The sequence below is a fragment of the Chiloscyllium punctatum genome, chromosome 1 (genome assembly GCF_047496795.1).
Source record: "Chiloscyllium punctatum isolate Juve2018m chromosome 1, sChiPun1.3, whole genome shotgun sequence".
In the NCBI taxonomy this organism is placed as follows: Eukaryota; Metazoa; Chordata; class Chondrichthyes; order Orectolobiformes; family Hemiscylliidae; genus Chiloscyllium; species Chiloscyllium punctatum.
Genome location: NC_092739.1, coordinates 170,318,594 through 170,339,673, shown reverse-complemented (window position 1 = coordinate 170,339,673; position 21,080 = coordinate 170,318,594). Strand labels below are relative to the sequence as shown.

The 21,080-nt window shown below is 47.6% G+C and overlaps 1 protein-coding gene across 2 annotated transcripts in view; it reads right to left on the bottom strand.

Moving 5' to 3' along the window:
- Positions 1-21,080, bottom strand: part of LOC140481854 (disintegrin and metalloproteinase domain-containing protein 12-like) — a 313,597-nt gene that overhangs the window by 208,549 nt on the left and 83,968 nt on the right. For both annotated transcript variants that reach the window (XM_072578423.1, XM_072578414.1), the window contains exon 8: positions 3,004-3,075. In XM_072578423.1, coding sequence (XP_072434524.1) covers positions 3,004-3,075 — 72 coding nt within the window. The remainder of the gene's footprint in view (positions 1-3,003; positions 3,076-21,080) is intronic.

Here is a 21,080-nt window from a genome sequence, read left to right as displayed (position 1 = left end):
GGTCTGTCTGAGAGAGTACAGTGTGGTCTGTCTGAGAGAGTATAGTGTGGTCTGTCTGAGAGAGTATAGTGTGGTCTGTCTGAGAGGGATAAGTATAGTCTGTCTGAGAGAGTATAGTGTGGTCTGTCTGAGAGGGATAAGTATAGTCTGTCTGAGAGAGTATTGTGTGGTCTGTCTGAGAGAGTATAGTGTGGTCTGTCTGAGAGAGTATAGTGTGGTCTGAGATGAGGCAGTACAGTGTGGTCTGTCTGAGATGAGGCAGTACAGTGTGGTCTGAGATGAGGCAGTACAGTGTGGTCTGTCTGAGAGAGTATAGTGTGGTCTGAGATGAGGCAGTACAGTGTGGTCTGAGATGAGGCAGTACAGTGTGGTCTGGGATGAGGCAGTACAGTGTGGTCTGTCTGAGAGAGTACAGTGTGGTCTGTCTGAGAGAGTATAGTGTGGTCTGTTTGAGAGAGTACAGTGTGGTCTGAGATGAGGCAGTACAGTGTGGTCTGTCTGAGAGAGTATAGTGTGGTCTGTTTGAGAGAGTATAGTGTGGTCTGTCTGAGAGAGTATAGTGTGGTCTGTCTGAGAGAGTATAGTGTGGTCTGTTTGAGAGAGTATAGTGTGGTCTGAGATGAGGCAGTACAGTGTGGTCTGTCTGAGAGAGTATAGTGTGGTCTGTCTGAGAGAGTACAGTGTGGTCTGTCTGAGAGAGTACAGTGTGGTCTGTCTGAGAGAGTACAGTGTGGTCTGTCTGAGAGAGTATAGTGTGGTCTGTTTGAGAGAGTACAGTGTGGTCTGTCTGAGAGAGTATAGTGTGGTCTGTCTGAGAGGGTATAGTGTGGTCTGTCTGAGAGAGTACAGTGTGGTCTGTCTGAGAGAGTATAGTGTGGTCTGTCTGAGAGAGTATAGTGTGGTCTGTCTGAGAGAGTATAGTGTGGTCTGTCTGAGAGAGTATAGTGTGGTCTGGGATGAGGCAGTACAGTGTGGTCTGTCTGAGAGAGTACAGTGTGGTCTGTCTGAGAGAGTACAGTGTGGTCTGTCTGAGAGAGTATAGTGTGGTCTGTCTGAGAGAGTATAGTGTGGTCTGTCTGAGAGAGTACAGTGTGGTCTGTCTGAGAGGGATAAGTATAGTCTGTCTGAGAGAGTATAGTGTGGTCTGTCTGAGAGAGTATAGTGTGGTCTGTCTGAGAGGGATAAGTATAGTCTGTCTGAGAGAGTATAGTGTGGTCTGTCTGAGAGAGTATAGTGTGGTCTGTCTGAGAGGGATAAGTATAGTCTGTCTGAGAGAGTATAGTGTGGTCTGTCTGAGAGAGTATAGTGTGGTCTGTCTGAGAGAGTATAGTGTGGTCTGTCTGAGAGGGATAAGTATAGTCTGTCTGAGAGAGTACAGTGTGGTCTGTCTGAGAGAGTATAGTGTGGTCTGTCTGAGAGAGTATAGTGTGGTCTGTCTGAGAGAGTATAGTGTGGTCTGTCTGAGAGAGTATAGTGTGGTCTGTCTGAGAGAGTATAGTGTGGTCTGTCTGAGAGGGTATAGTGTGGTCTGTCTGAGAGAGTACAGTGTGGTCTGTCTGAGAGAGTATAGTGTGGTCTGGGATGAGGCAGTACAGTGTGGTCTGTCTGAGAGAGTACAGTGTGGTCTGTCTGAGAGAGTACAGTGTGGTCTGTCTGAGAGAGTACAGTGTGGTCTGTCTGAGAGGGATAAGTATAGTCTGTCTGAGAGAGTGTAGTGTGGTCTGTCTGAGAGAGTATAGTGTGGTCTGTCTGAGAGGGATAAGTATAGTCTGTCTGAGAGAGTATAGTGTGGTCTGTCTGAGAGAGTATAGTGTGGTCTGTCTGAGAGGGATAAGTATAGTCTGTCTGAGAGAGTATAGTGTGGTCTGTCTGAGAGAGTATAGTGTGGTCTGTCTGAGAGAGTATAGTGTGGTCTGTCTGAGAGGGATAAGTATAGTCTGTCTGAGAGAGTACAGTGTGGTCTGTCTGAGAGAGTATAGTGTGGTCTGTCTGAGAGAGTACAGTGTGGTCTGTCTGAGAGAGTATAGTGTGGTCTGTCTGAGAGGGATAAGTATAGTCTGTCTGAGAGAGTACAGTGTGGTCTGTCTGAGAGAGTATAGTGTGGTCTGTCTGAGAGAGTACAGTGTGGTCTGTCTGAGAGAGTACAGTGTGGTCTGTCTGAGAGAGTACAGTGTGGTCTGTCTGAGAGAGTATAGTGTGGTCTGTCTGAGAGAGTATAGTGTGGTCTGTCTGAGAGAGTATAGTGTGGTCTGTCTGAGAGAGTATAGTGTGGTCTGTCTGAGAGAGTATAGTGTGGTCTGTCTGAGAGAGTATAGTGTGGTCTGTCTGAGAGAGTACAGTGTGGTCTGTCTGAGAGAGTACAGTGTGGTCTGTCTGAGAGAGTATAGTGTGGTCTGTCTGAGAGAGTACAGTGTGGTCTGAGATGAGGCAGTACAGTGTGGTCTGTCTGAGAGAGTATAGTGTGGTCTGTCTGAGAGAGTACAGTGTGGTCTGAGATGAGGCAGTACAGTGTGGTCTGTCTGAGAGAGTATAGTGTGGTCTGTCTGAGAGAGTATAGTGTGGTCTGTCTGAGAGGGTAAAGTGAGGACAGACCTTGAGAGTAAAGTGTGGCCAGCCCTTGAGAGTAGTGTGGTCTGTCTGATAATGTGTGGTCTGTCTGAGAGAGTAATGTATGGTCTGTCTAAGAGAGTAAAGTGTGATCTGTTGATAAAGTGTGGTCTGTCTGAGAGTGTAAAGTGTGATCTGGGATAGAGAGTAAAGTGTGGTCTGTCTGAGAGTGTAAAGTGTGATCTGGGTGAGAGAGTGAAGTGTGGTCTGTTGATAGACTAAAGTGTGTTCTGGCACAGCCTTATCATTCCTCCATTGAGAGAAATAACCATATTGCAAATGTGATCAGTTTTATCTTGAGAATTCAAACTTCAGAAATAAATCGATGGAGTTTTTCACAGAGTAACAGAAGTTTAACCAGTCATCAACGTGAACACAGTCTCCTTCCTCACTCACCATATTGACGGCATTGACAACATTAATCATTCTCTGTACGACAGCGTCCTTATTACTCCCCAGATCGATGTACTAAAGGGAGACAAAAATTGGTGACGTTTCACTTGTCAGAATAGCTCCACATAGGACCCCATTATCACGCATACCTCGACCACCAGCATTATTACGGAAGGACAAAGTTAAAAATCTCACAACACAGCTGAAATGACACTGCCTGCTTTTGTTTTAAATTCGGTATCTTCTGATGCTGCACCACACTTACCTGATGAAGGAGCGGTGCTCCGAAAGTGAGTGCTCCCAATTAAACCTGTTAGAGTGTGATTTTTAACTATCTACCTGAGACTTCTCTTTTAAGGATTTTTAGTTTGTCAGCGGCAGCAGCAACTCGAAGGGCGGGAGCTCGGACCAGGGGCCTGCGGGAACTCGGACCAGGGGCCTGCGGGAACTCGGACCAGGGGCCTGCGGGAGCTCGGACCAGGGGCCTGCGGGAGCTCGGACCAGGGGCCTGCGGGAGCTCGGACCAGGGGCCTGCGGGAACTCGGACCAGGGGCCTGCGGGAACTCGGACCACTCGGACCAGGGGCCTGCAGGAACTCGGACCAGGGGCCTGCGGGAGCTCGGACCAGGGGCCTGCAGGAGCTCGGACCAGGGGCCTGCGGGAGCTCGGACCAGGGGCCTGCGGGAGCTCGGACCAGGGGCCTGCAGGAGCTCGGACCAGGGGCCTGCAGGAGCTCGGACCAGGGGCCTGCGGGAGCTCGGACCAGGGGCCTGCGGGAACTCGGACCAGGGGCCTGCGGGAACTCGGACCAGGGGCCTGCGGGAACTCGGACCAGGGGCCTGCGGGAACTCGGACCAGGGGCCTGCGGGAACTCGGACCACTCGGACCAGGGGCCTGCAGGAACTCGGACCAGGGGCCTGCGGGAACTCGGACCACTCGGACCAGGGGCCTGCAGGAACTCGGACCAGGGGCCTGCAGGAACTCGGACCAGGGGCCTGCGGGAACTCGGACCACTCGGACCAGGGGCCTGCAGGAACGGTGAGTCATTGATTTGAGCTTTTATATTTGAAATCAGAGAGCAGAGGTTTCTGGGAAAGGAGGGACTTCTTATTTTTATTTCCATCCTGCTATATAAGACCATAAGACATAGGAGTGGAAGTAAGGCCATTCGGCCCATCGAGTCCACTCCGCCATTCAATCATGGCTGATGCGCATTTCAGCTCCACTTACCCGCATTCTCCCTGTAGCCCTTAATTCCTCCAGACAACAAGAATCTATCAATCTCGGCCTTGAAGACATTTAGCGTTCCGGCTTCCACTGCACTCCGTGGCAATGAATTCCACAGGCCCACCACTCTCTGGCTGAAGAAATGTCTCCGCATTTCCGTTCTGAAATGACCCCCTCTAATTCTAAGGCTGTGTCCACGGGTCCTAGTCTCCTCGCCTAACAGAAACAATTTTCTAGCATCCACCTTTTCAAAGCCATGTATTATTTTGTACGTCTCTATTAGATCTCCCCTTAATCTTCTAAACTCCAACGAATACAATCCCAGTATCCTCAGCCGTTCCTCATATGCTAGACCTGTCATTCCAGGGATCATCCGTGTGAATAAGTCAGTGTTTTCTCAACCCGACACCCTACCTTTGTAGGGCCTCCCACCCAACCACCTCCTCGAACCTTAAAGACCAGGGACATATCAGGTAAGTGTCTCTTTTTCACTTTGTGACTAGGGGACTAGCAGGGATGGTAGTGCAGGGAGAGCAATGTTCCTCCTGCAGGATGTTTGAGGTGAGGGACACCATTAGTGTCCCATCCAAGTACATCTGCAGGAAGTGCACCCAATTCTCACTCCTCCAAGACCGTGTTAGGGAACTGGAGCAGGATCTGGATGAACTTTGGATCATTCAGGAGGCAGAGGCTGTGATAGATAGGAGTTACAGGGAAGTAGTTACTCCTAGGCACGAAGAAAGTTGGGTGACTGTGCGAAAGGGGGAAAAAACATCAGTGGAAGGAGCTCCTGTGGTCATTCCACTGAAAAACATGTATACCGTTTTGGATACTGTTGAGAGGGACAACTTACCTTGGGTATACAGTGGGGCCCAGGTCTCTGGCCCAGAGCCTGTTCCCTGTTGCACAGAAGGGAAGGGGGGAAAGGAGGAGAGTGTTAGTCATTGGGAAGCTCAGATAGAAGGTTTGTTGGGAATGAAAGAGACTCATGGTTGGTGCGTTGCCTCCCAGGTGCTGAGTCCGTGATGTCTTGGGTTGTATCTTTGGGATCCTGAAGGGGGAGGGTGACCAGCCTCAAGTCGTTGTCCATGTAGGTACCAACGACATAGGTTGAAAGAGGGATAGGGATGTAAGGCAGGATTTCAGGGAGCTAGGGTGGAAGCTGAGAGCTAGAACAAACCGCGTTGTTATCTCTGGTTTGTTACCCGTGCCATGTGATAGCGAGAGATATCAGCTGAACACGTGGCTGCAAGGATGGTGCAGGAGGGAGGGGTTCAGGTTCTTGGATAATTGGGGCTCATTCTGGGGAAGGTGGGACTTGTACAAACAGGACGGTCTTCACTTGAACCAGAGGGATACTAATATCCTGGGTGGGAAATTTGTTGGTGCTATTCGGGTGGGTTTAAACTAGCTCAGCAGGGGGATGGGAACCGGAGGTGTTCCTGCAGTGCACAGGAGGATGAGAGTAGGAAGGACAGGGACAGGATTTCAGGGTCACAGGAATGTGCTGGCAGACAGCAAACTGGTTTGAAGTGTATCTACTTCAACACCAGAAGTATCCGAAATAAGGTAGGGGAGCTTGCAGCATGGATAGGTACCTGGGACTTCGATGTTGTGGTCATTTCGGAGACATGGATAGAGCAGGGTGAGGAATGGATATTGCAGGTTCCAGGGTTTAGATCTTTCATTAAGATCAGGCAAAGCGGTAAAAGAGGGGGAGGTGTGGCATTGTTAGTCAAGGATAGTATAACGGTGGCTGAGGGAACTTTTGATGAGGACTCGTCTACTGAGGTAGTGTGGGCTGAGGTTAGAAACAGGAGAGGAGAGTTTTTTTTAAATCGGACTCTGCAGAGTTCCAGGGAGGTGGAAGAGAGGATTAGCAAAATTATTCTGGGTAGGAGTGAAAGGAACAGGGTGGTCATTATGGGGGACTTTAACTTCCCCAACATTGACTAGAAATGCTATAACTCTAGTATGTTGGATGGATCAGTTTTCGTCCAACGTGTACAGGAGGGTTTCCTGACACAGGATGTCGAACGGCCAACAAGAGGGGAGGCCACACTGGATCTGGTGCTTGGTAATGACCCAGGCCAGGTGTTTGATTTAGTTGTAGGTGAGCACTTTGGAGAGAGTGACCATAATTCAGTTACGTTTAGTTTAGCGATGGAAAGGGATCGGTACATGCCACAGGTCAAGACTTATCGATGGGACAAGGGCAATTATAATGTGATTAGGCAGGAATTAGGCATAGAATGGGGTAGCAAAATACAGGGGATGGGGACAATGGAAATGTGGAGCTGGTTTCAGGAACAGATATTGCGTGTCCTTGATAGGTCTGTCCCTGTCAGGTAGGGAGGAGGTGATAAGGTAAGGGAACCGTGGTTTACTACAGAAATTGCATCTCTTGTTGAGCAGAAGAAGGAGACTTATGTGATGATGAGGCAAGATGGTATAGATGAGGCGATGGAGAGGTACAGATCAGTGAGGAAGGATTTAACGAGAGAATTAAGAGGAGCAAAGAGGGGACACGAGCAGTCTTTAGCAAATAGAATAAAGGAGAACCCTAAAGCTTTATATAGGTATGTGAGGAATAAAAGGATGATGAGGGGAGGAATAGGGCCAGTCAAAGACAGAAGTGGGAAGCTGTGTGTGGACCCTGTCGAGATCGGAGAGATGCTAAACAAATATTTCTCATCGGTGTTCACTCAGCGAAAGGAGAATATTGTGGAGGAGAAGAATGAGGTATGAGATATTAGACTAGAAAGGATCAAGGCTAGTTACAAACAGGTGTTATCAATTCTAGAAGGAGTGAAAGTAGACAAGTCCCCTGGGCCAGATGGGATTTATCCAAGGATTCTCTGGGAAGCTGGGGGGGGGGGGAAGATAGCAGAGCCATTGGCTTTGATATTTGAGTCATCATTGTCTACAGATTTAGGACCAGGGGACTGGAGGATTACAAATGCCATGCCCTTGTTCAAGAAGGGCAGCAGAGATGATCCAGGTAATTATAGACCAGTGAGCCTTACTTCTGTTGTAGGAAAGGGTTTGGAAAGGATTATAAGAGATAGGATTTACAATCATCTAGCAAGCAACAATTTGATTTCAGATAGTCAACATGGTTTTGTCAAGAAACATCAAAGGAGCAGGAGAATCGACGTTTCGGGCGTTAGCCCTTCTTCAGGAAATGTCGATTCTCCTGTTCCTTTGATGCTGCCTGACCTGCTGCGCTTTTCCAGCAACACATTTTTATGCTCTGATCTCCAGCATCTGCAGTCCTCCCTTTCTCCATGGTTTTGTCAAGGGCAAGTTGTGTCTCACAAACCTCATTGAGGTTTTTGAGTAGGTGACCAAGCATGTAGATGAGGGTAAGGCAGTTGATGTGGTATACATGGACTTCAGTAAAGCCTTTGATCAGATTCCATATGGTAGGCTGATGGAGAAAATGCAGAGGCATGGGATTGTGGGTGATTTAGCAGTTTGGATTAGAAACTGGCTTTCTGAACGAAGGCAGCGAGTGGTGGTTGATGGAAAATATTCAGCCTGGAGTCCGGTTACTAGTGGTGTGTCACAAGGATCTGTTTTGGGACCTAGCTTCCCAGAGAATCCTCAGATAAATCCCATCTGGCCCAGGGGATTTGTCTACTTTCACTCCTTCTAGAATTGATGACACCTATTTGTAACTAACCTTGATCCTTTCTAGTCTAATATCTCGTACCTCATTCTTCTCCTCCACAATATTCTCCTTTTCCTGAGTGAACACTGATGAGAAATATTCATTTAGCACCTGTCCGATCTCAACAGGGTCCACACACAGCTTCCCACTTCTGTCTTTGACTGGTCTTTGCTGTGTCATTTTTATAAATGACTTAGACGCAGGCATTGGTGGATGGATTAGTAAATTTGCAGATGACAATCAAGTTGGTGGAGTAGTGGATAGTTTGGAAGAATGCTACAGGTTGCAGGGGGACTTGGATAAACTGCAGAATTGGACTGAGAGGTGGCAAATGAAGTTCAATGCAACTAAATGTGAGGTGATGCACTTTGGGAAGAATAACAGGAAGGCAGAGTAGTGGGTCAATGGAAAGATTCTTGGTAGTGTGGATGTGCAGAGGGATCTTGGAGTTCATTTACATAGATCCCTGAAAGTTACCACCCAGGTGGACAGTGCTGTTAAGAAGGCATATGGTGTGTTAGGTTTCATTGATAGAGGGATTGAGTTCCAGATCCACAATATTATGCTGCAACTATACAAAATGCTGGTGCGGCCACACTTGGAATATTGTGTACAGTTCTGGTCGCCATATTTCGTGAAGGATGTGGAAGCATTGGAAAAGGTGCAGAGGAGATTGACCAGGATGTTGCCTGGTTCTGAGGGATGGTCTTATGAGGAAAGGCTGAGAGACTTGAACCTATTCTCATTGGAAAGAAGGCGGCTAAGAGGGGATTTGATAGAGACATACAAGATAATCAGAGGATTAGATAGGGTAGACAGTGAGAGTCTTTTTCCTAGGATGATGATGACAGTGTGTACGAGGGGGCATAACTATAAGTTGAGGTGTGATAGATTTAAACCAGATGTCAGAGGCAGGTTCTTTACGCAGCGAGTGGTAAGGGTGTGGAATGCCCTGCCTGCTGATGTCGTTAACTCAACCAAATTAGGGAGATTTAAACAATCCTTGGATAAGCACATGGATGATGATGGGATAATAGGGGGATGAGCTGAGAATAGTTCACAGATCGGCGCAACATTGAGGGCCGAAGGGCCTGTTCTGCTCTGTATTGTTCTATGTTCTATGAGCCTGCACTCCAAGGTCTATTTGTCCAGCAACACTCCCGAGGACCTTACCATTAAGTGTATAAATCCTGCTAAGATTTGCTTTCCGAAAATGCAGCACCTCACATTTATCTGAATTAAACTCCATTTGCCACTTCTCAGCCCATTGGCCCATCTGCAAATGCGTTGCTGGAAAAGCGCAGCAAGTCAGGCAGCATCCAAGGAGCAGGAGAATCGACGTTTCGGGCATGAGCCCTTCTTCAGGAATGCCTCATTCCTGAAGAAGGGCATATGCCCGAAACGTCGATTCTCCTGATTCTTGGATGCTGCCTGACCTGCTGCGCTTTTCCTGCAACACATTTTCAGCTCTTGATCTCCAGCATCTGCAGTCCTCACTTTCTCCTCATTGGCCCATCTGGTCCAGATCCTGTTGTAATCTGAGGTAACCATCTTTGCTGTCCACTACACCTCCAATATTGAACCTCTCCCTGCAGCAGGCCACTGTCCCTGCCTGTTTCTGCCAACCACATCTCCAGGCAGTGAACCCAACTCCAGCTTCTCGAACTGCAGCTGGAGCTGGATGAACTGCAGATCATCCGGGAGGCTGAGGGGGAAATTGAGGGGATGTACAGGGAGATGGTCACTCCTCAGACACAGGATAAGGACAGCTGGGTTACTGTCAGAGGGAGGAAAGGGAACCGACAGACAGAGCAGGGATCCCCTGTGGCCGTTCCCCTCAGCAATAAGTATACCATTTTGGATACTGCTGGTGGGGATAGCCAACCAGGGGAACGCCGTACTTGTCAGGTCTCTGGCTCTGAGCCTGGCACTGTGGCTCAGAAGGAAGGGGGGGAAATAGAAAAATGCTAGTGGTAGGGGACTCAATAGTTAGATGGATTGACAGGAGATTTTGTGGTCAGGAATGGGGCTCCCAGAAGGTATGTTGTCTTCCAAGTGCCAGGGTCCAAGATGTTGCCGATTAGGTTTACAGGATTCTGAATGGGGAGGGTGAGCAACCAGAAATCATGATACATATTGGCCCCAATGATATAGCCAGGAAAGGGATTGAGGATCTGAAAAGTGACTACAGAGAGTTAGGTTGGAAACTGAAGAGCAGGACGAGTGGAGTAGTGACCTCAGGTTTGTTATCGGTGCCATGAGACAGTGAGGTGAGGAACAGCAGCGAATTCAGCTTAACACGTGGCTGCGAGGCTGGGGCAGGAGGGAGGGCTTCAGATACTTAGACCATTGGGACACCTTATGGGGAAGGTGGGATCTGTACATGAAGGACAGGTTGCACCTGAACTGGAGGGGTACAAATGTCCTGGGTGGGAGATGTGCTTGTGTGGTTCGGGAGGGTTTTAAACTAGTTTGGCAGGGGGGTGGGAATCAGAGCCACATGCCTGAGAGGGGGGCAGTTGCAGATGGGACAGTGATAGGATGAAACAAAGGGATCGGTTAAAGTGTGTCTGCTTTAACACAAGGAAGTGTCCGAAATAAGAGTGACGAACTCAGAGTTTAGATCAATACTTGGGGCTAAGATGTTGCGGCCATAACGGAGACGTGGGTTTCACTGGGACAGGAATGACTGCTTAATGTTCTAGGGTTTAGAACGTTTAAAAAGAACAGGGAGAGTGGAAAAAGAGGAGGGGGTGTAGCATTGCTAATCAGAGAGTGCATCACAGCTACAGAAATGAAGGTTGTTATAGTCATCGAGTCATAGAGATTTACAGCATGGAAACAGACCCTTCGATCCAACCTGTCCATGCCAATCAGATATCCCAACCCAATCCAGTCCCACCTGCCAGCACCCGGCCCATATCCCTCCAAATCCTTCCTATTCATATACCCATCCAAATGCCTCTTAAATGTTGCAATTGTATCAGCCTCCCCCACTTCCTCTGGCAGCTCATTCCATACACGTACCACCCTCTGTGTGGAAAAGTTGCCCCTTAGGTCTCTTTTATATCTTTCCCCTCTCACCCTAAACCTATGCCCTCTAGTTCTGGACTCCCCGATCCCAGGGAAAATACTTTGTCTATTTATCCTATCCATGCCCCTCATAATTTTATAAACCTCTATAAGGTCACCCCTCAGCCACTGACACTCCAGAGAAAACAGCCCCAGCCTGTTCAGCCTCTCCCTATAGCTCAGATCCTCCAACCCAGACAACATCCTTGTAAATCTTTTCTGAACCCTTTCAAGTTTCACAACATCTTTCCGATAGGATGGAGACCAGAATTGCACACAATATTCCAACAGAGGCCTAACCAATGTCCTGTACAGCTGCAACATGACCTCCCAACTCCTGTACTCAATATTCTGACCAATAAAGGAAAGCATACCAAACGCTTTCTTCACTATCCTATCTACCTACGACTCCACTTTCAAGGAGCTAGGAACCTGCACTCCAAGGTCTCTTTGTTCAGCAACATTGCCTAGGACCTTACCATTAAGTATATAAGTCCTGCTAAGATTTGCTTTCCCAAAATGCAGCACCTCGCATTTATCTGAATTAAACTCCATCTGCAACTTCTCAGCCCATTGGCCCATCTGTCCAGATCCTGTTGTAATCTGAGGTAACCCTCTTCGCTGTCCACTACACCTCCAATTTTGGTGTCATCTTCAAACTTACTAACCGTACCTTTTATGCTCACATCCAAATCATTTATGTAAATTACAAAAAGTAGAGGACCCAGCACCGATCCTTGTGGCACTCCACTGGTCACAGGCCTGCAGTCTGAAAAACAACCCTCCATCACCACCCTCTGTCTTCTACCTTTGAGCCAGTTCTGTATCCAAATGGTTAGTTCTCACTGTATTCCATGAGATCTAACCCTGTTAATCAGTCTCCCATGGGGAACCTTGTCGAATGCCTTACTAAAGTCCATATAGATCACATCTACTGTTCTGTCCTCATCAATCTTCTTTGTTACTTCTTCAAAAAACTCAATCAAGTTTGTGAGACATGATTTCCCACGCACAAAGCCATGTTGACTATCTCAAATCAGTCCTTGCCTTTCCAAATACATGTACATCCTGTCCCTCAGGATTCTCTCCAACAACTTGCCCATCATCGAAGTCAGGCTCACCGGTCTATAGTTTGCTGGCTTGTCTTTACCACCCTTCTTAAACAGTGGCACCATGTTTGCCAACCTCCAGTCTTCCGGCACCTCACCTGTAATTATCGATGATACCAATATCTCAGCAAGAGGCCCAGCAAGCACTTCCCTAGCTTCCCAAATTGAGGAAGGTTTGTCTACGGAGTCAGTATGGTTGGAAGTTAGGAACAGCAAGTGAACAGCCATCTCATTGAGGGTTTTCTACAGACCCCCTAATAGCAGTAGAGAGATTGAAGATCTCACAGGCCGGCAGATTCTGGAAAAATGCAGAAGTAGCAGGATTGTTGTTATGGGTGACTTCAACTTTCCCAATATCGACTGGAACCTCCTTAGTGCAGATAGTTTGGATGGAGCCATTTTTGTCAGGTGTGTTCAGGAGGGTTTCCTTACTCAGTATGTAGACAGGCCGACGAGGGGAGAGGCCATTTTGGATTTGGTGCTCGGCAACGAGCCAGGACAGGTGTCAGATCTCACGGTGAGAGAGCATTAGATTAGATTACTTAACTTACAGTGTGGAAACAGGGCCTTCGGCCCAACAAATCCACAACGACCCGCCCAAGCGCAATGCACCCAGACCCATTCCCCTACATTTACTCCTGCCCCTAACACTACGGGCTATTTAGCATGGTCAATTCACCTAACCTGCACACTTTTGAACTGTGAGAGGATACTGGAGCACACGGAGGAAACCCACGCAGACATGGGGAGACTCGTATGCAAACTCCACACAGAAGTCACCTGAGGTGGGAAAGTGGTGAAAGTGATCCCAACTGCCTCGCATTTAGCATAGCCTTGGACAGTGAAAGGAGCAGTTACCGAGAGAAGATATTTAATTGGGGAGAAGGAAATTATGACGCAATCAGGCAGGAGTTGGGAAGTACAGACTGGGAGCAATTGTTCCACAGAAAGGGCACAGCAGACATGTGGAGACTATTTAAGGAACAGTTGTTGTGAGTGATGCATAAATTTGTCCCTCTGAGACAGGTAAGAAGGGGTAAGATGAAGGAACCTTGGATAACGAGAACAGAGGAACTTACCTTCAAAAGAAAGAAGGCAGCTAACTAAGGTGGAGGAAGCAAGGATCAAGCACAGCTTTAGAGGTTTTCAGGCTAGCTAGAAAGGAGCTCAGAATTGGACTGAGGAGTGCCAGGAGGGGACACGATAAAGGCTTGGCAAGAAGGATTAGGGAGAACCCAAAGGCATTTTATTCATCCATGAGGAATAAGAGAATGATCAGGGAGAAAGTAGGGCTGGTCAGGGATAACGGAGGGAACTTGTGCGTGGAGTCGGAGCAGATCAGGTTTTTTTGAGTCTTTTGCTTTGGTTTTCACCAAGGAAAGGGACCTTGTTGTGAATGAGAACTTTGAGGAGCTGGGATACAGTCTTGACCAGATTAAGATTGATGAAGTTGATGTGCTGGAAATTTTGGAAAACATTAAAATTGATAAGTCCCCAGGACCAGACCAGATTTATCCTCGGCTGCTTCGGGAAGCGAGAAAGGAGGTTGCTAAGCCGCTGGTGAGGATATTTGCCTCCTCCCTCTCCACGGGAGTTGTACCAGAGGATTGGAAGGAGGCAAACGTTGTTTCTCTTTTCAAGAAGGGGAATAGAGAAATCTCTGGCAATTACAGAACAGTCAGTCTCATGTCTGTGGTCAGCAAGGTTTTGGAAAGAATTCTGAGGGAAAGCATTTATGACTATTTGGCAAAGCATAGTGTGATTAAAGGCAGTCAGCATGGCTTTGTGAAGGGCAGGTCATGCCTCACAAATCTTATTGATTTCTTTGAGGAGGTGGCAAGACAGGTTGATGAAGGTTAAGCAGTGGATGTGGTATATATGGATTTCAGCAAGGCATTTGATAAGGTTCCTCATGGTAGGCTCATTCATAAGTCAAGAGGTATGGGATACAGGGAGATTTGACTATCTGGATTCAGAATTGGTTGGCTGACAGAAGGCAGAGAGTGGTTGTAGATGGAAAGTATTCTGGCTGGAGGTCAGTGTTGAGTGGGGTCCCGCAGGGCTCTGTTCTTGGGCCTCTGCTCTTTGTGGTTTTTAATAAACGACTTGGATGAGGAGGTTGAGGGATGGGTTAGTAAATTTGCAGATGACACAAAGATAGTATCGAGGGCTACTGCAGGCTGCAGCGCGACATAGACAGGATGCAGAGCTGGGCTGAGAAATGGCAGATGGAGTTCAACCTGGATAAATGCGAAGTGATGCACTTTGGAAGGTCGAACTCGAATGCTGAATATAGGATTAAAGACAGGATTCTTGGCAGTGTGAAGGAACAGAGGGAGCTGGGTGGGCGAGTACACAGATCCCTCAAAGTTGCCATCTAAGTGGATAGGGTTGTTAAGAAAGCGTATGGTGTTTTGGCTTTCATTAATAGGGGGATCGAGTTTAAGAGCCGCGAGGTTTTGCTGCAGCTCTACAAGTCCCTGGTGAGACCACACTTGGAATATTGTGTCCAGTTCTGGTCACCCTACTATAGGAAAGATACAGAGGCTTTGGAGAGGGTGCAAAGAAGGTTTACCAGGATGCTGCCTGGACTGGAGGGCTTGCCTTATGACGAAAGGTTGAATAAGCTCAGACTTTTCTCTCTGGAGAGAAGGAGGAAGAGAGGAGACCTGATCGAGGTGTACAAAATAATGAGAGGAATAGATAGAGTCAATAGCCAGAGACTTTTCCCCAGGGCAGGATTGACTGGTACGAGGAGTCATAGTTTGAAGATATTTGGAGGAAGGTATAAAGGAGATGTCAGAGGTAGGTTCTTTATGCAGAGAGTTGTGAATGAATGGAATTGCCAGCTGTGGTGGTGGAAGCAGAGTCATTGGGGACATTTAAGCGACTGCTGGACCTGGCACCGTTGAAGTGGGGGGTGCATAGGTTAGGTTATTTTATTTTAGATTAGGAATAAGTCTCAGCACATCAGGGGCCTGTTCTATGCTGTACTTTTCTATGTTCTATCTTTCAAGAGGGCCAACATCATCCCTGTGCCTAAGAAGGCTCATGCAGCATGTCTCCATGACTACCGCCCAGTGGCCCTAACTTCACTGGTCATGATGTGCTTTGAAAGGCCGGCCATGACATTAATCAACTCCAGCCTCCCCACTCTTGACCCACTCTCATTTGCCTACTGGACCAAAAGATCCACGTCAGATGCCATATCACTTGACCTTCACTGCTCCCTAGAACATCTTGCCACCAAGAACAGCTACGTAAGAATCCCACTCACTGACTACGATTCGATCTTCAACACTATTATCCCCTCGAGACTGATTACTTAACTTAGTGATCTCGGTTAGTGAGCCCCACTCTCTGCAACTGGATCCTCAGTTTCCTGACCCACAGGCCACAATCAGTGAAGATTGATTAGATTAGATTAGATTAGATTACTTACGCGCAACCCACCCATACCCCTACATCTACCCCTTACCTAACACTACGGTCAATTTAGCATGGCCAATTCACCTGATCTGCACATCTTTGGACTGTGGGAGGAAACCGGAGCACCCGGAGGAAACCCACGCAGACGGGGACAATATTTGAGGGCGGCACGGTGGCACAGTGGTTAGCACTGCTGCCTCACAGCGCCAGAGACCGGGGTTCAATTCCCACCTCAGGCAACTGACTGTGTGGAGTTTGCACATTCTCCCCGTGTCTGCGTGGGTTTCCTCCGGGTGCTCCGGTTTCCTCCCACAGTCCAAAGATGTGCAAGTCAAGTGAATTGGCCATGCTAAATTGCCCGTAGTGTTAGGTAAAGGGTAGATGTAGGGGTTGCGCTTCGGCGGGGCGGTGTGGACTTGTTGGGTCGAAGGGCCTGTTTCCACACTGTAAGTAATCTAATCTAATCTAATTTCATCCTCACTAACGCTCAACACTGGACCCTCCCCCTCCCCCTCCCCCCCTCCTCCCCTCCTCCCCAGGGGTGCGTACTCAGCCCCCTACTGTACCCACTGTATACCCAAGACTGTGTCGCCAAATACCAGACTAATGACATTTACAAGTTCGCCGATGACACCACCATAGTCAGTCGAATCTCAGATGGTGGCGAAACAGACTACAGACGGGAGGTGGAAGACCTGGAAAAATTGAAAACAACCTCGCTCTCAATGCCGGCAAAACCAAGGATCTCATGATTGACTTTCGGAGGGATGTTACTCATGTGCCCCCCTACACATTAACAGCACAGAGGTGGAATGAGTAGAGAGTGTCAAACTCCTGGGAGTGGTCATCCACAACAAGCTTTCTTGGACTCTCCATGTGGACGCACTGGTTACAAAGGCTCAACAACGTCTCTTCTTCCTCAGGCAGCTGAGGAAATTTGGGATGACGGTGAATACCCTTACCGACTTTTATAGGTGCACCACTAAGAGCATTCTGTCTGGATGTATCACTACCTGGTATGGCAACTGTACCATTCAAGATTGGAGACAGTTACAGAGAATGGTGAACTTGGCCTGGACAATCACAAAGACCAACCTCCCATCTATAGAATCCATCTACCAGGCCCGCTGTCAAAGAAAGGCCGCCAGCATTCTCAAAGATCCATCCCACCCTGGCAATGTTTTTCTCCAACCTCTACCATCGGGGAGAAGGTACAGAAACCTGAACACACGGACCAGCCAGTTTTGTAACAGTTTAGATTAGATTAGATTACTTTTGATTAGATTAGATTACTTACAGTGTGGAAACAGGCCCTTCGGCCCAACAAGTCCACACTGCCCCGCCGAAGCGCAACCCACCCATACCCCTGCATCTACCCCTTACCTACACTACAGGCAATTTAGGATGGCCAATTCACCTGACCTGCACATCTTTGGACTGTGGGAGGAAACCGGAGCACCCGGAGGAAACCCACGCAGACACGGGGAGAACGTGCAAACTCCACACAGTCAGTCGCCTGAGGCGGGAATTGAACCCAGGTCTCTGGTGCTGTGAGGCAGCAGTGCTAACCACTGTGCCACCGTGCCGCCCATAATGTTGTTAGAATGTTGAATGGACTCTCAAACTCTTAATATTCGTCCCTTTTCCTGTGTTTTTACCGCTGTTTACCTATTATATACTATCTCTGCTACTTAACTCTGTGATCTGCCTGTCTTGCTTGCAAGACAAAGCTTTTCACTGTGTCTCGGTACACGTGACAATCAATTCAACTCAATTCAATTCATTACCATGCAAACGAATACATACTCATCACCCCGATGACAGATAAATTCAGAATTCAGCTAAACAGGATTAATAGGGTAATAAAGAGACAGAAAATAATCTATTTGAGCAAACTAGCGTGTTGTAGACTAATTGTAGATTGGGAGACAGGAAGTTAGAATTTGGTGTGTGTAAAATTGTGAAATGGGGAAAGCTTTGTGGGATCCCTTTAAAAAATGTTTTTTTTTCTGTGCTTAGAGATTGAAAACAGATGTCTGTGAAAGGGCATGAAGGTTTGCCAGTATGCAGACGGGTGCGAACTGAAAAACAATTGAAAGGCTGTCCAGTTAGCAGGCCAAACAGCAGTTTTTACAAAGATAACATGCAAGTCCTGGGCCTTCTCCACTGCCAAGTCCAAGCACCTGCCAATCTGCCTCAGCCATCTTCCACCTTAAAACCCTTCAATCACATGGCATCAACATCGATTTCACTAGTTTCCAAATCTCCCCACCTGACACCTCATCCCAGGTCCAACCCACCAACTCGGCACCACCCGCTTGACATGTCCATTTTCCTTCCTACCTATCCATTCTATCAGTCCCCCCAGACCAATCATAATTACCCTTCACCTAATGCTAACTTTCCCCTTCCCACATATGTCCCCCCCACGGCATTCATATACCCCCTATTCATTCCCCCTTGCCCCTCTATATTCCTGATGAAGGGCTTCTGCCCAAAACGATAAGACCATAAGACAAAGGAGCAGAAATGAGACCATTCAGCCCATCGAATCTGGTCCACCATTCAATCAAGGCTGATACGTTTCTCAACCTCATTCTCCCACTTTCTCCCTGTAACTCCTGATTCCTTTGATACTAAAGAACCTGTCTTCATCTTAAATATACTCATTGACCTGGCCTCCACAGCCTTCTGTGGCAATGAAGTCCACAGATTCACCACTCCCTGGCTGAAGAAGTTTCTTCTTAGCTTTGCTCTAAAAGCTCTTCCCTTTACTTTCAGGCTGTGCCCTTGGGTCCTAGTCTCTCCTACCAATGGAAACATCTTCCCAACATCTACTCTGTCTAGGCCATTCAGTATTGTGTATGTTTAATTAGATCCCCCTCATCCTTCTAAACTCCATCCACTGTACAGCCAGAGTTCTCAAATGTTCCACATATGTTAAGCTTTTCATTCCTGGGGCCGTTCTCATGAACCTCCTCTGGACACAACTCCAGGGCCAGTACATCCTTCCTGAGATATGGGGCACACAACTGCACACAATACTCCAAATGTAGTCTGACCAGAACCTTACACAGCCTCAGATGTACATCCCTGCTTTTGTATTCAAGTTTTCTCAAAATTAATACCAACATTTCATTTGCCTTCCCAACTACTGACTCAATCTGAAAGCTTACCTTGAGAGTATCCTGGACTAGAACTCCCTGGACTAGTCCCTTCATACTTCAGACTTCTGAATTTTCTCCCCATTTAGAAAACAGTCCATGCCTCTATTCTTCCTACCAAAGTGCATGACCTCACATTTTCCTGTGTTGTACTCCATCTGCCACTTTGCCCGCTCTCCTAACCTGTCCAAATCTTTCTGCAGCACCCCCCCCCCCGCACCTCTGTAATACTACCTGTCTCTCTACTTTTCTTTGTGGCCAGAATGCCCACAGTTTTTTTCATCTAGATCGTTAATGTATAAAGTGAAAGGTTGTGGTGCCAACACTGAGCTTTGGTGAACACCACTTGTCACCAGCTGCCATCCTGTGAGGAACCCTTTTATCCCCACTCTCTGCTTCCTGCCAGACAGTCAGGCTTCTATCCATGCTCACATCTTGTGTCTAACACCACGGACCCTTATCTTACTCTGTAGACTCTTGTGTGGCACCTTGTGCAAACGCCTTCTTGAAGTCCAGGTAGATAACATCCATTGGCTCTCCTTGGTCTAATCTGCTTGTTACTTCCTCAAAGAATGTGAGCAGATCTGTCAGGCATGACCTCCCCTTGATAAAACCATGCTGACTCTGCCCTATGTTATCACACTTCTCCCTTAGAACTCTGGGGTGTAGTCCATCTGGACAAGGTGATTTATCCACCTGCAGGCCATTCAGTTTTTCTCACACCTTCTCCTTGATGATGGCCATCATACTCAGCTCTGCCCCCTCACTGATTTGCACTTTTAGGATATTACTCGTGTATTCCATCGTGAAGACTGACACAAAGTAATTATTCAGTTCCTAAGCCATTTCCTTGTTCCCTACTACTATCTCTCCAGCATCATCTTCCAGCAGTCCAATGTCCACATTTGCCTCTCTTTTTGCCCTTTATCTATCAAAAGAAACTCTCACGGTCTTCCTTTATATTACTGGCTGGCTTACCCTCATATATAATCTTCTCTCTCCTTATTTCTTTTCTTGTTGCCCCCTGTTGGTCTTTGTAACCTTCCCAATCCTCTGGTTTCCCACTGCCCTTTGCCACATTATATGCTTTCTCTTCTGTTTTTATGCGATCTCTGCCTTCTTGAGTTAGCCACAGTTAGCCTCATCCTCCCTGTACCATGCTTCTTTATCCTCGGGATGAATCTCTGCCGGGTCTCCTGAAATACTGCCAGAAACTCCCGCCATTGCTGTTTCACAATCTCTTTTGGGGTAGAAGTGACCTGTTCAAGAAGGACAGTTTGCACCTAAATTGGAAGGGGACTAATATACTGGGAAATTTGCTAGAACTGCTTGGGAGGATTCAAAATAGTAAGGTGGGGTGGTGGGACCCAGGGAGATAGTGAGGAAAGAGATCTGAGACGGGTACAGCTGAGAACAGAAGTCAGAGCAGGCAGGGACAAGGTAGGACTAATAAATTAAACTGCATTTATTTCAATGCAAGGGGCCTAACAGGGAAGGCAGATGAACTCAGGGCATGATTAGGAACATGGGACTGGGTTATCATAGCAATTACAGAAACATGGCTCAGGGATGGGCAGGACTGGCAGCTTAATGTTCCAGGATACAAATGCTACAGGAAGGATAGAAAGGGAGGCAAGAGAGGAGGGGGAGTGGCATTTTTGATAAGGGATAGCATTACAGCTGTGCTGAGGGAGGATATTCCTGGAAATACATCCAGGGAAGTTATTTGGGTGGAACTGAGAAATAAGAAAGGGAGGATCACCTTATTGGGATTGTATTATAGACTCCCTAATAGAGGGAAATTGAGAATTGAGATTAGTTTAGATTAGATTCCCTACAGTGTGGAAACAGGCCCTTTGGCCCAACCAGTCCACACCGACCCTCTGAAGAGTAACCCACCCAGACCCATTTTCCCTCTGACTAATGCACCTAACACTTTGACCAATTTACCAGACCTGCACATCTTTGGGCTGTGGGAGGAAACTGGAGCACCCAGAGGAAACCCACACACACACAGGGAGAATGTATAAACTCCACACAGACAGTTACCCGAGGCTGGAAGCGAACCTGGCTCCCTGATGCTGTGAGGCAGCAGTGCTAACCACTGAGCCATTGTGCCACCCAGATCTCAGCTATCTGTAAGAATAATAGGGTAGTTATGAGAGGGGATTTTAACTATCCAACCATAGACTCGGACTGCCATAGTGTTAAGGTTTAGATGGTAAGGAATTTGTTAAGTGTGTACAAGACAATTTTCTGATTCAGTATGTGGATGTACCTACTAGAGAAGGTGCAAAACTTGACATACTCTTGGGAAATAAGGCAGGGCAGGTGACTGAGGTGTCAGTGGGGGAGCACTTTGCAGGTGCAGCTTAACATGTGGCTGCGCAGCTGGTGTAGGAGGGA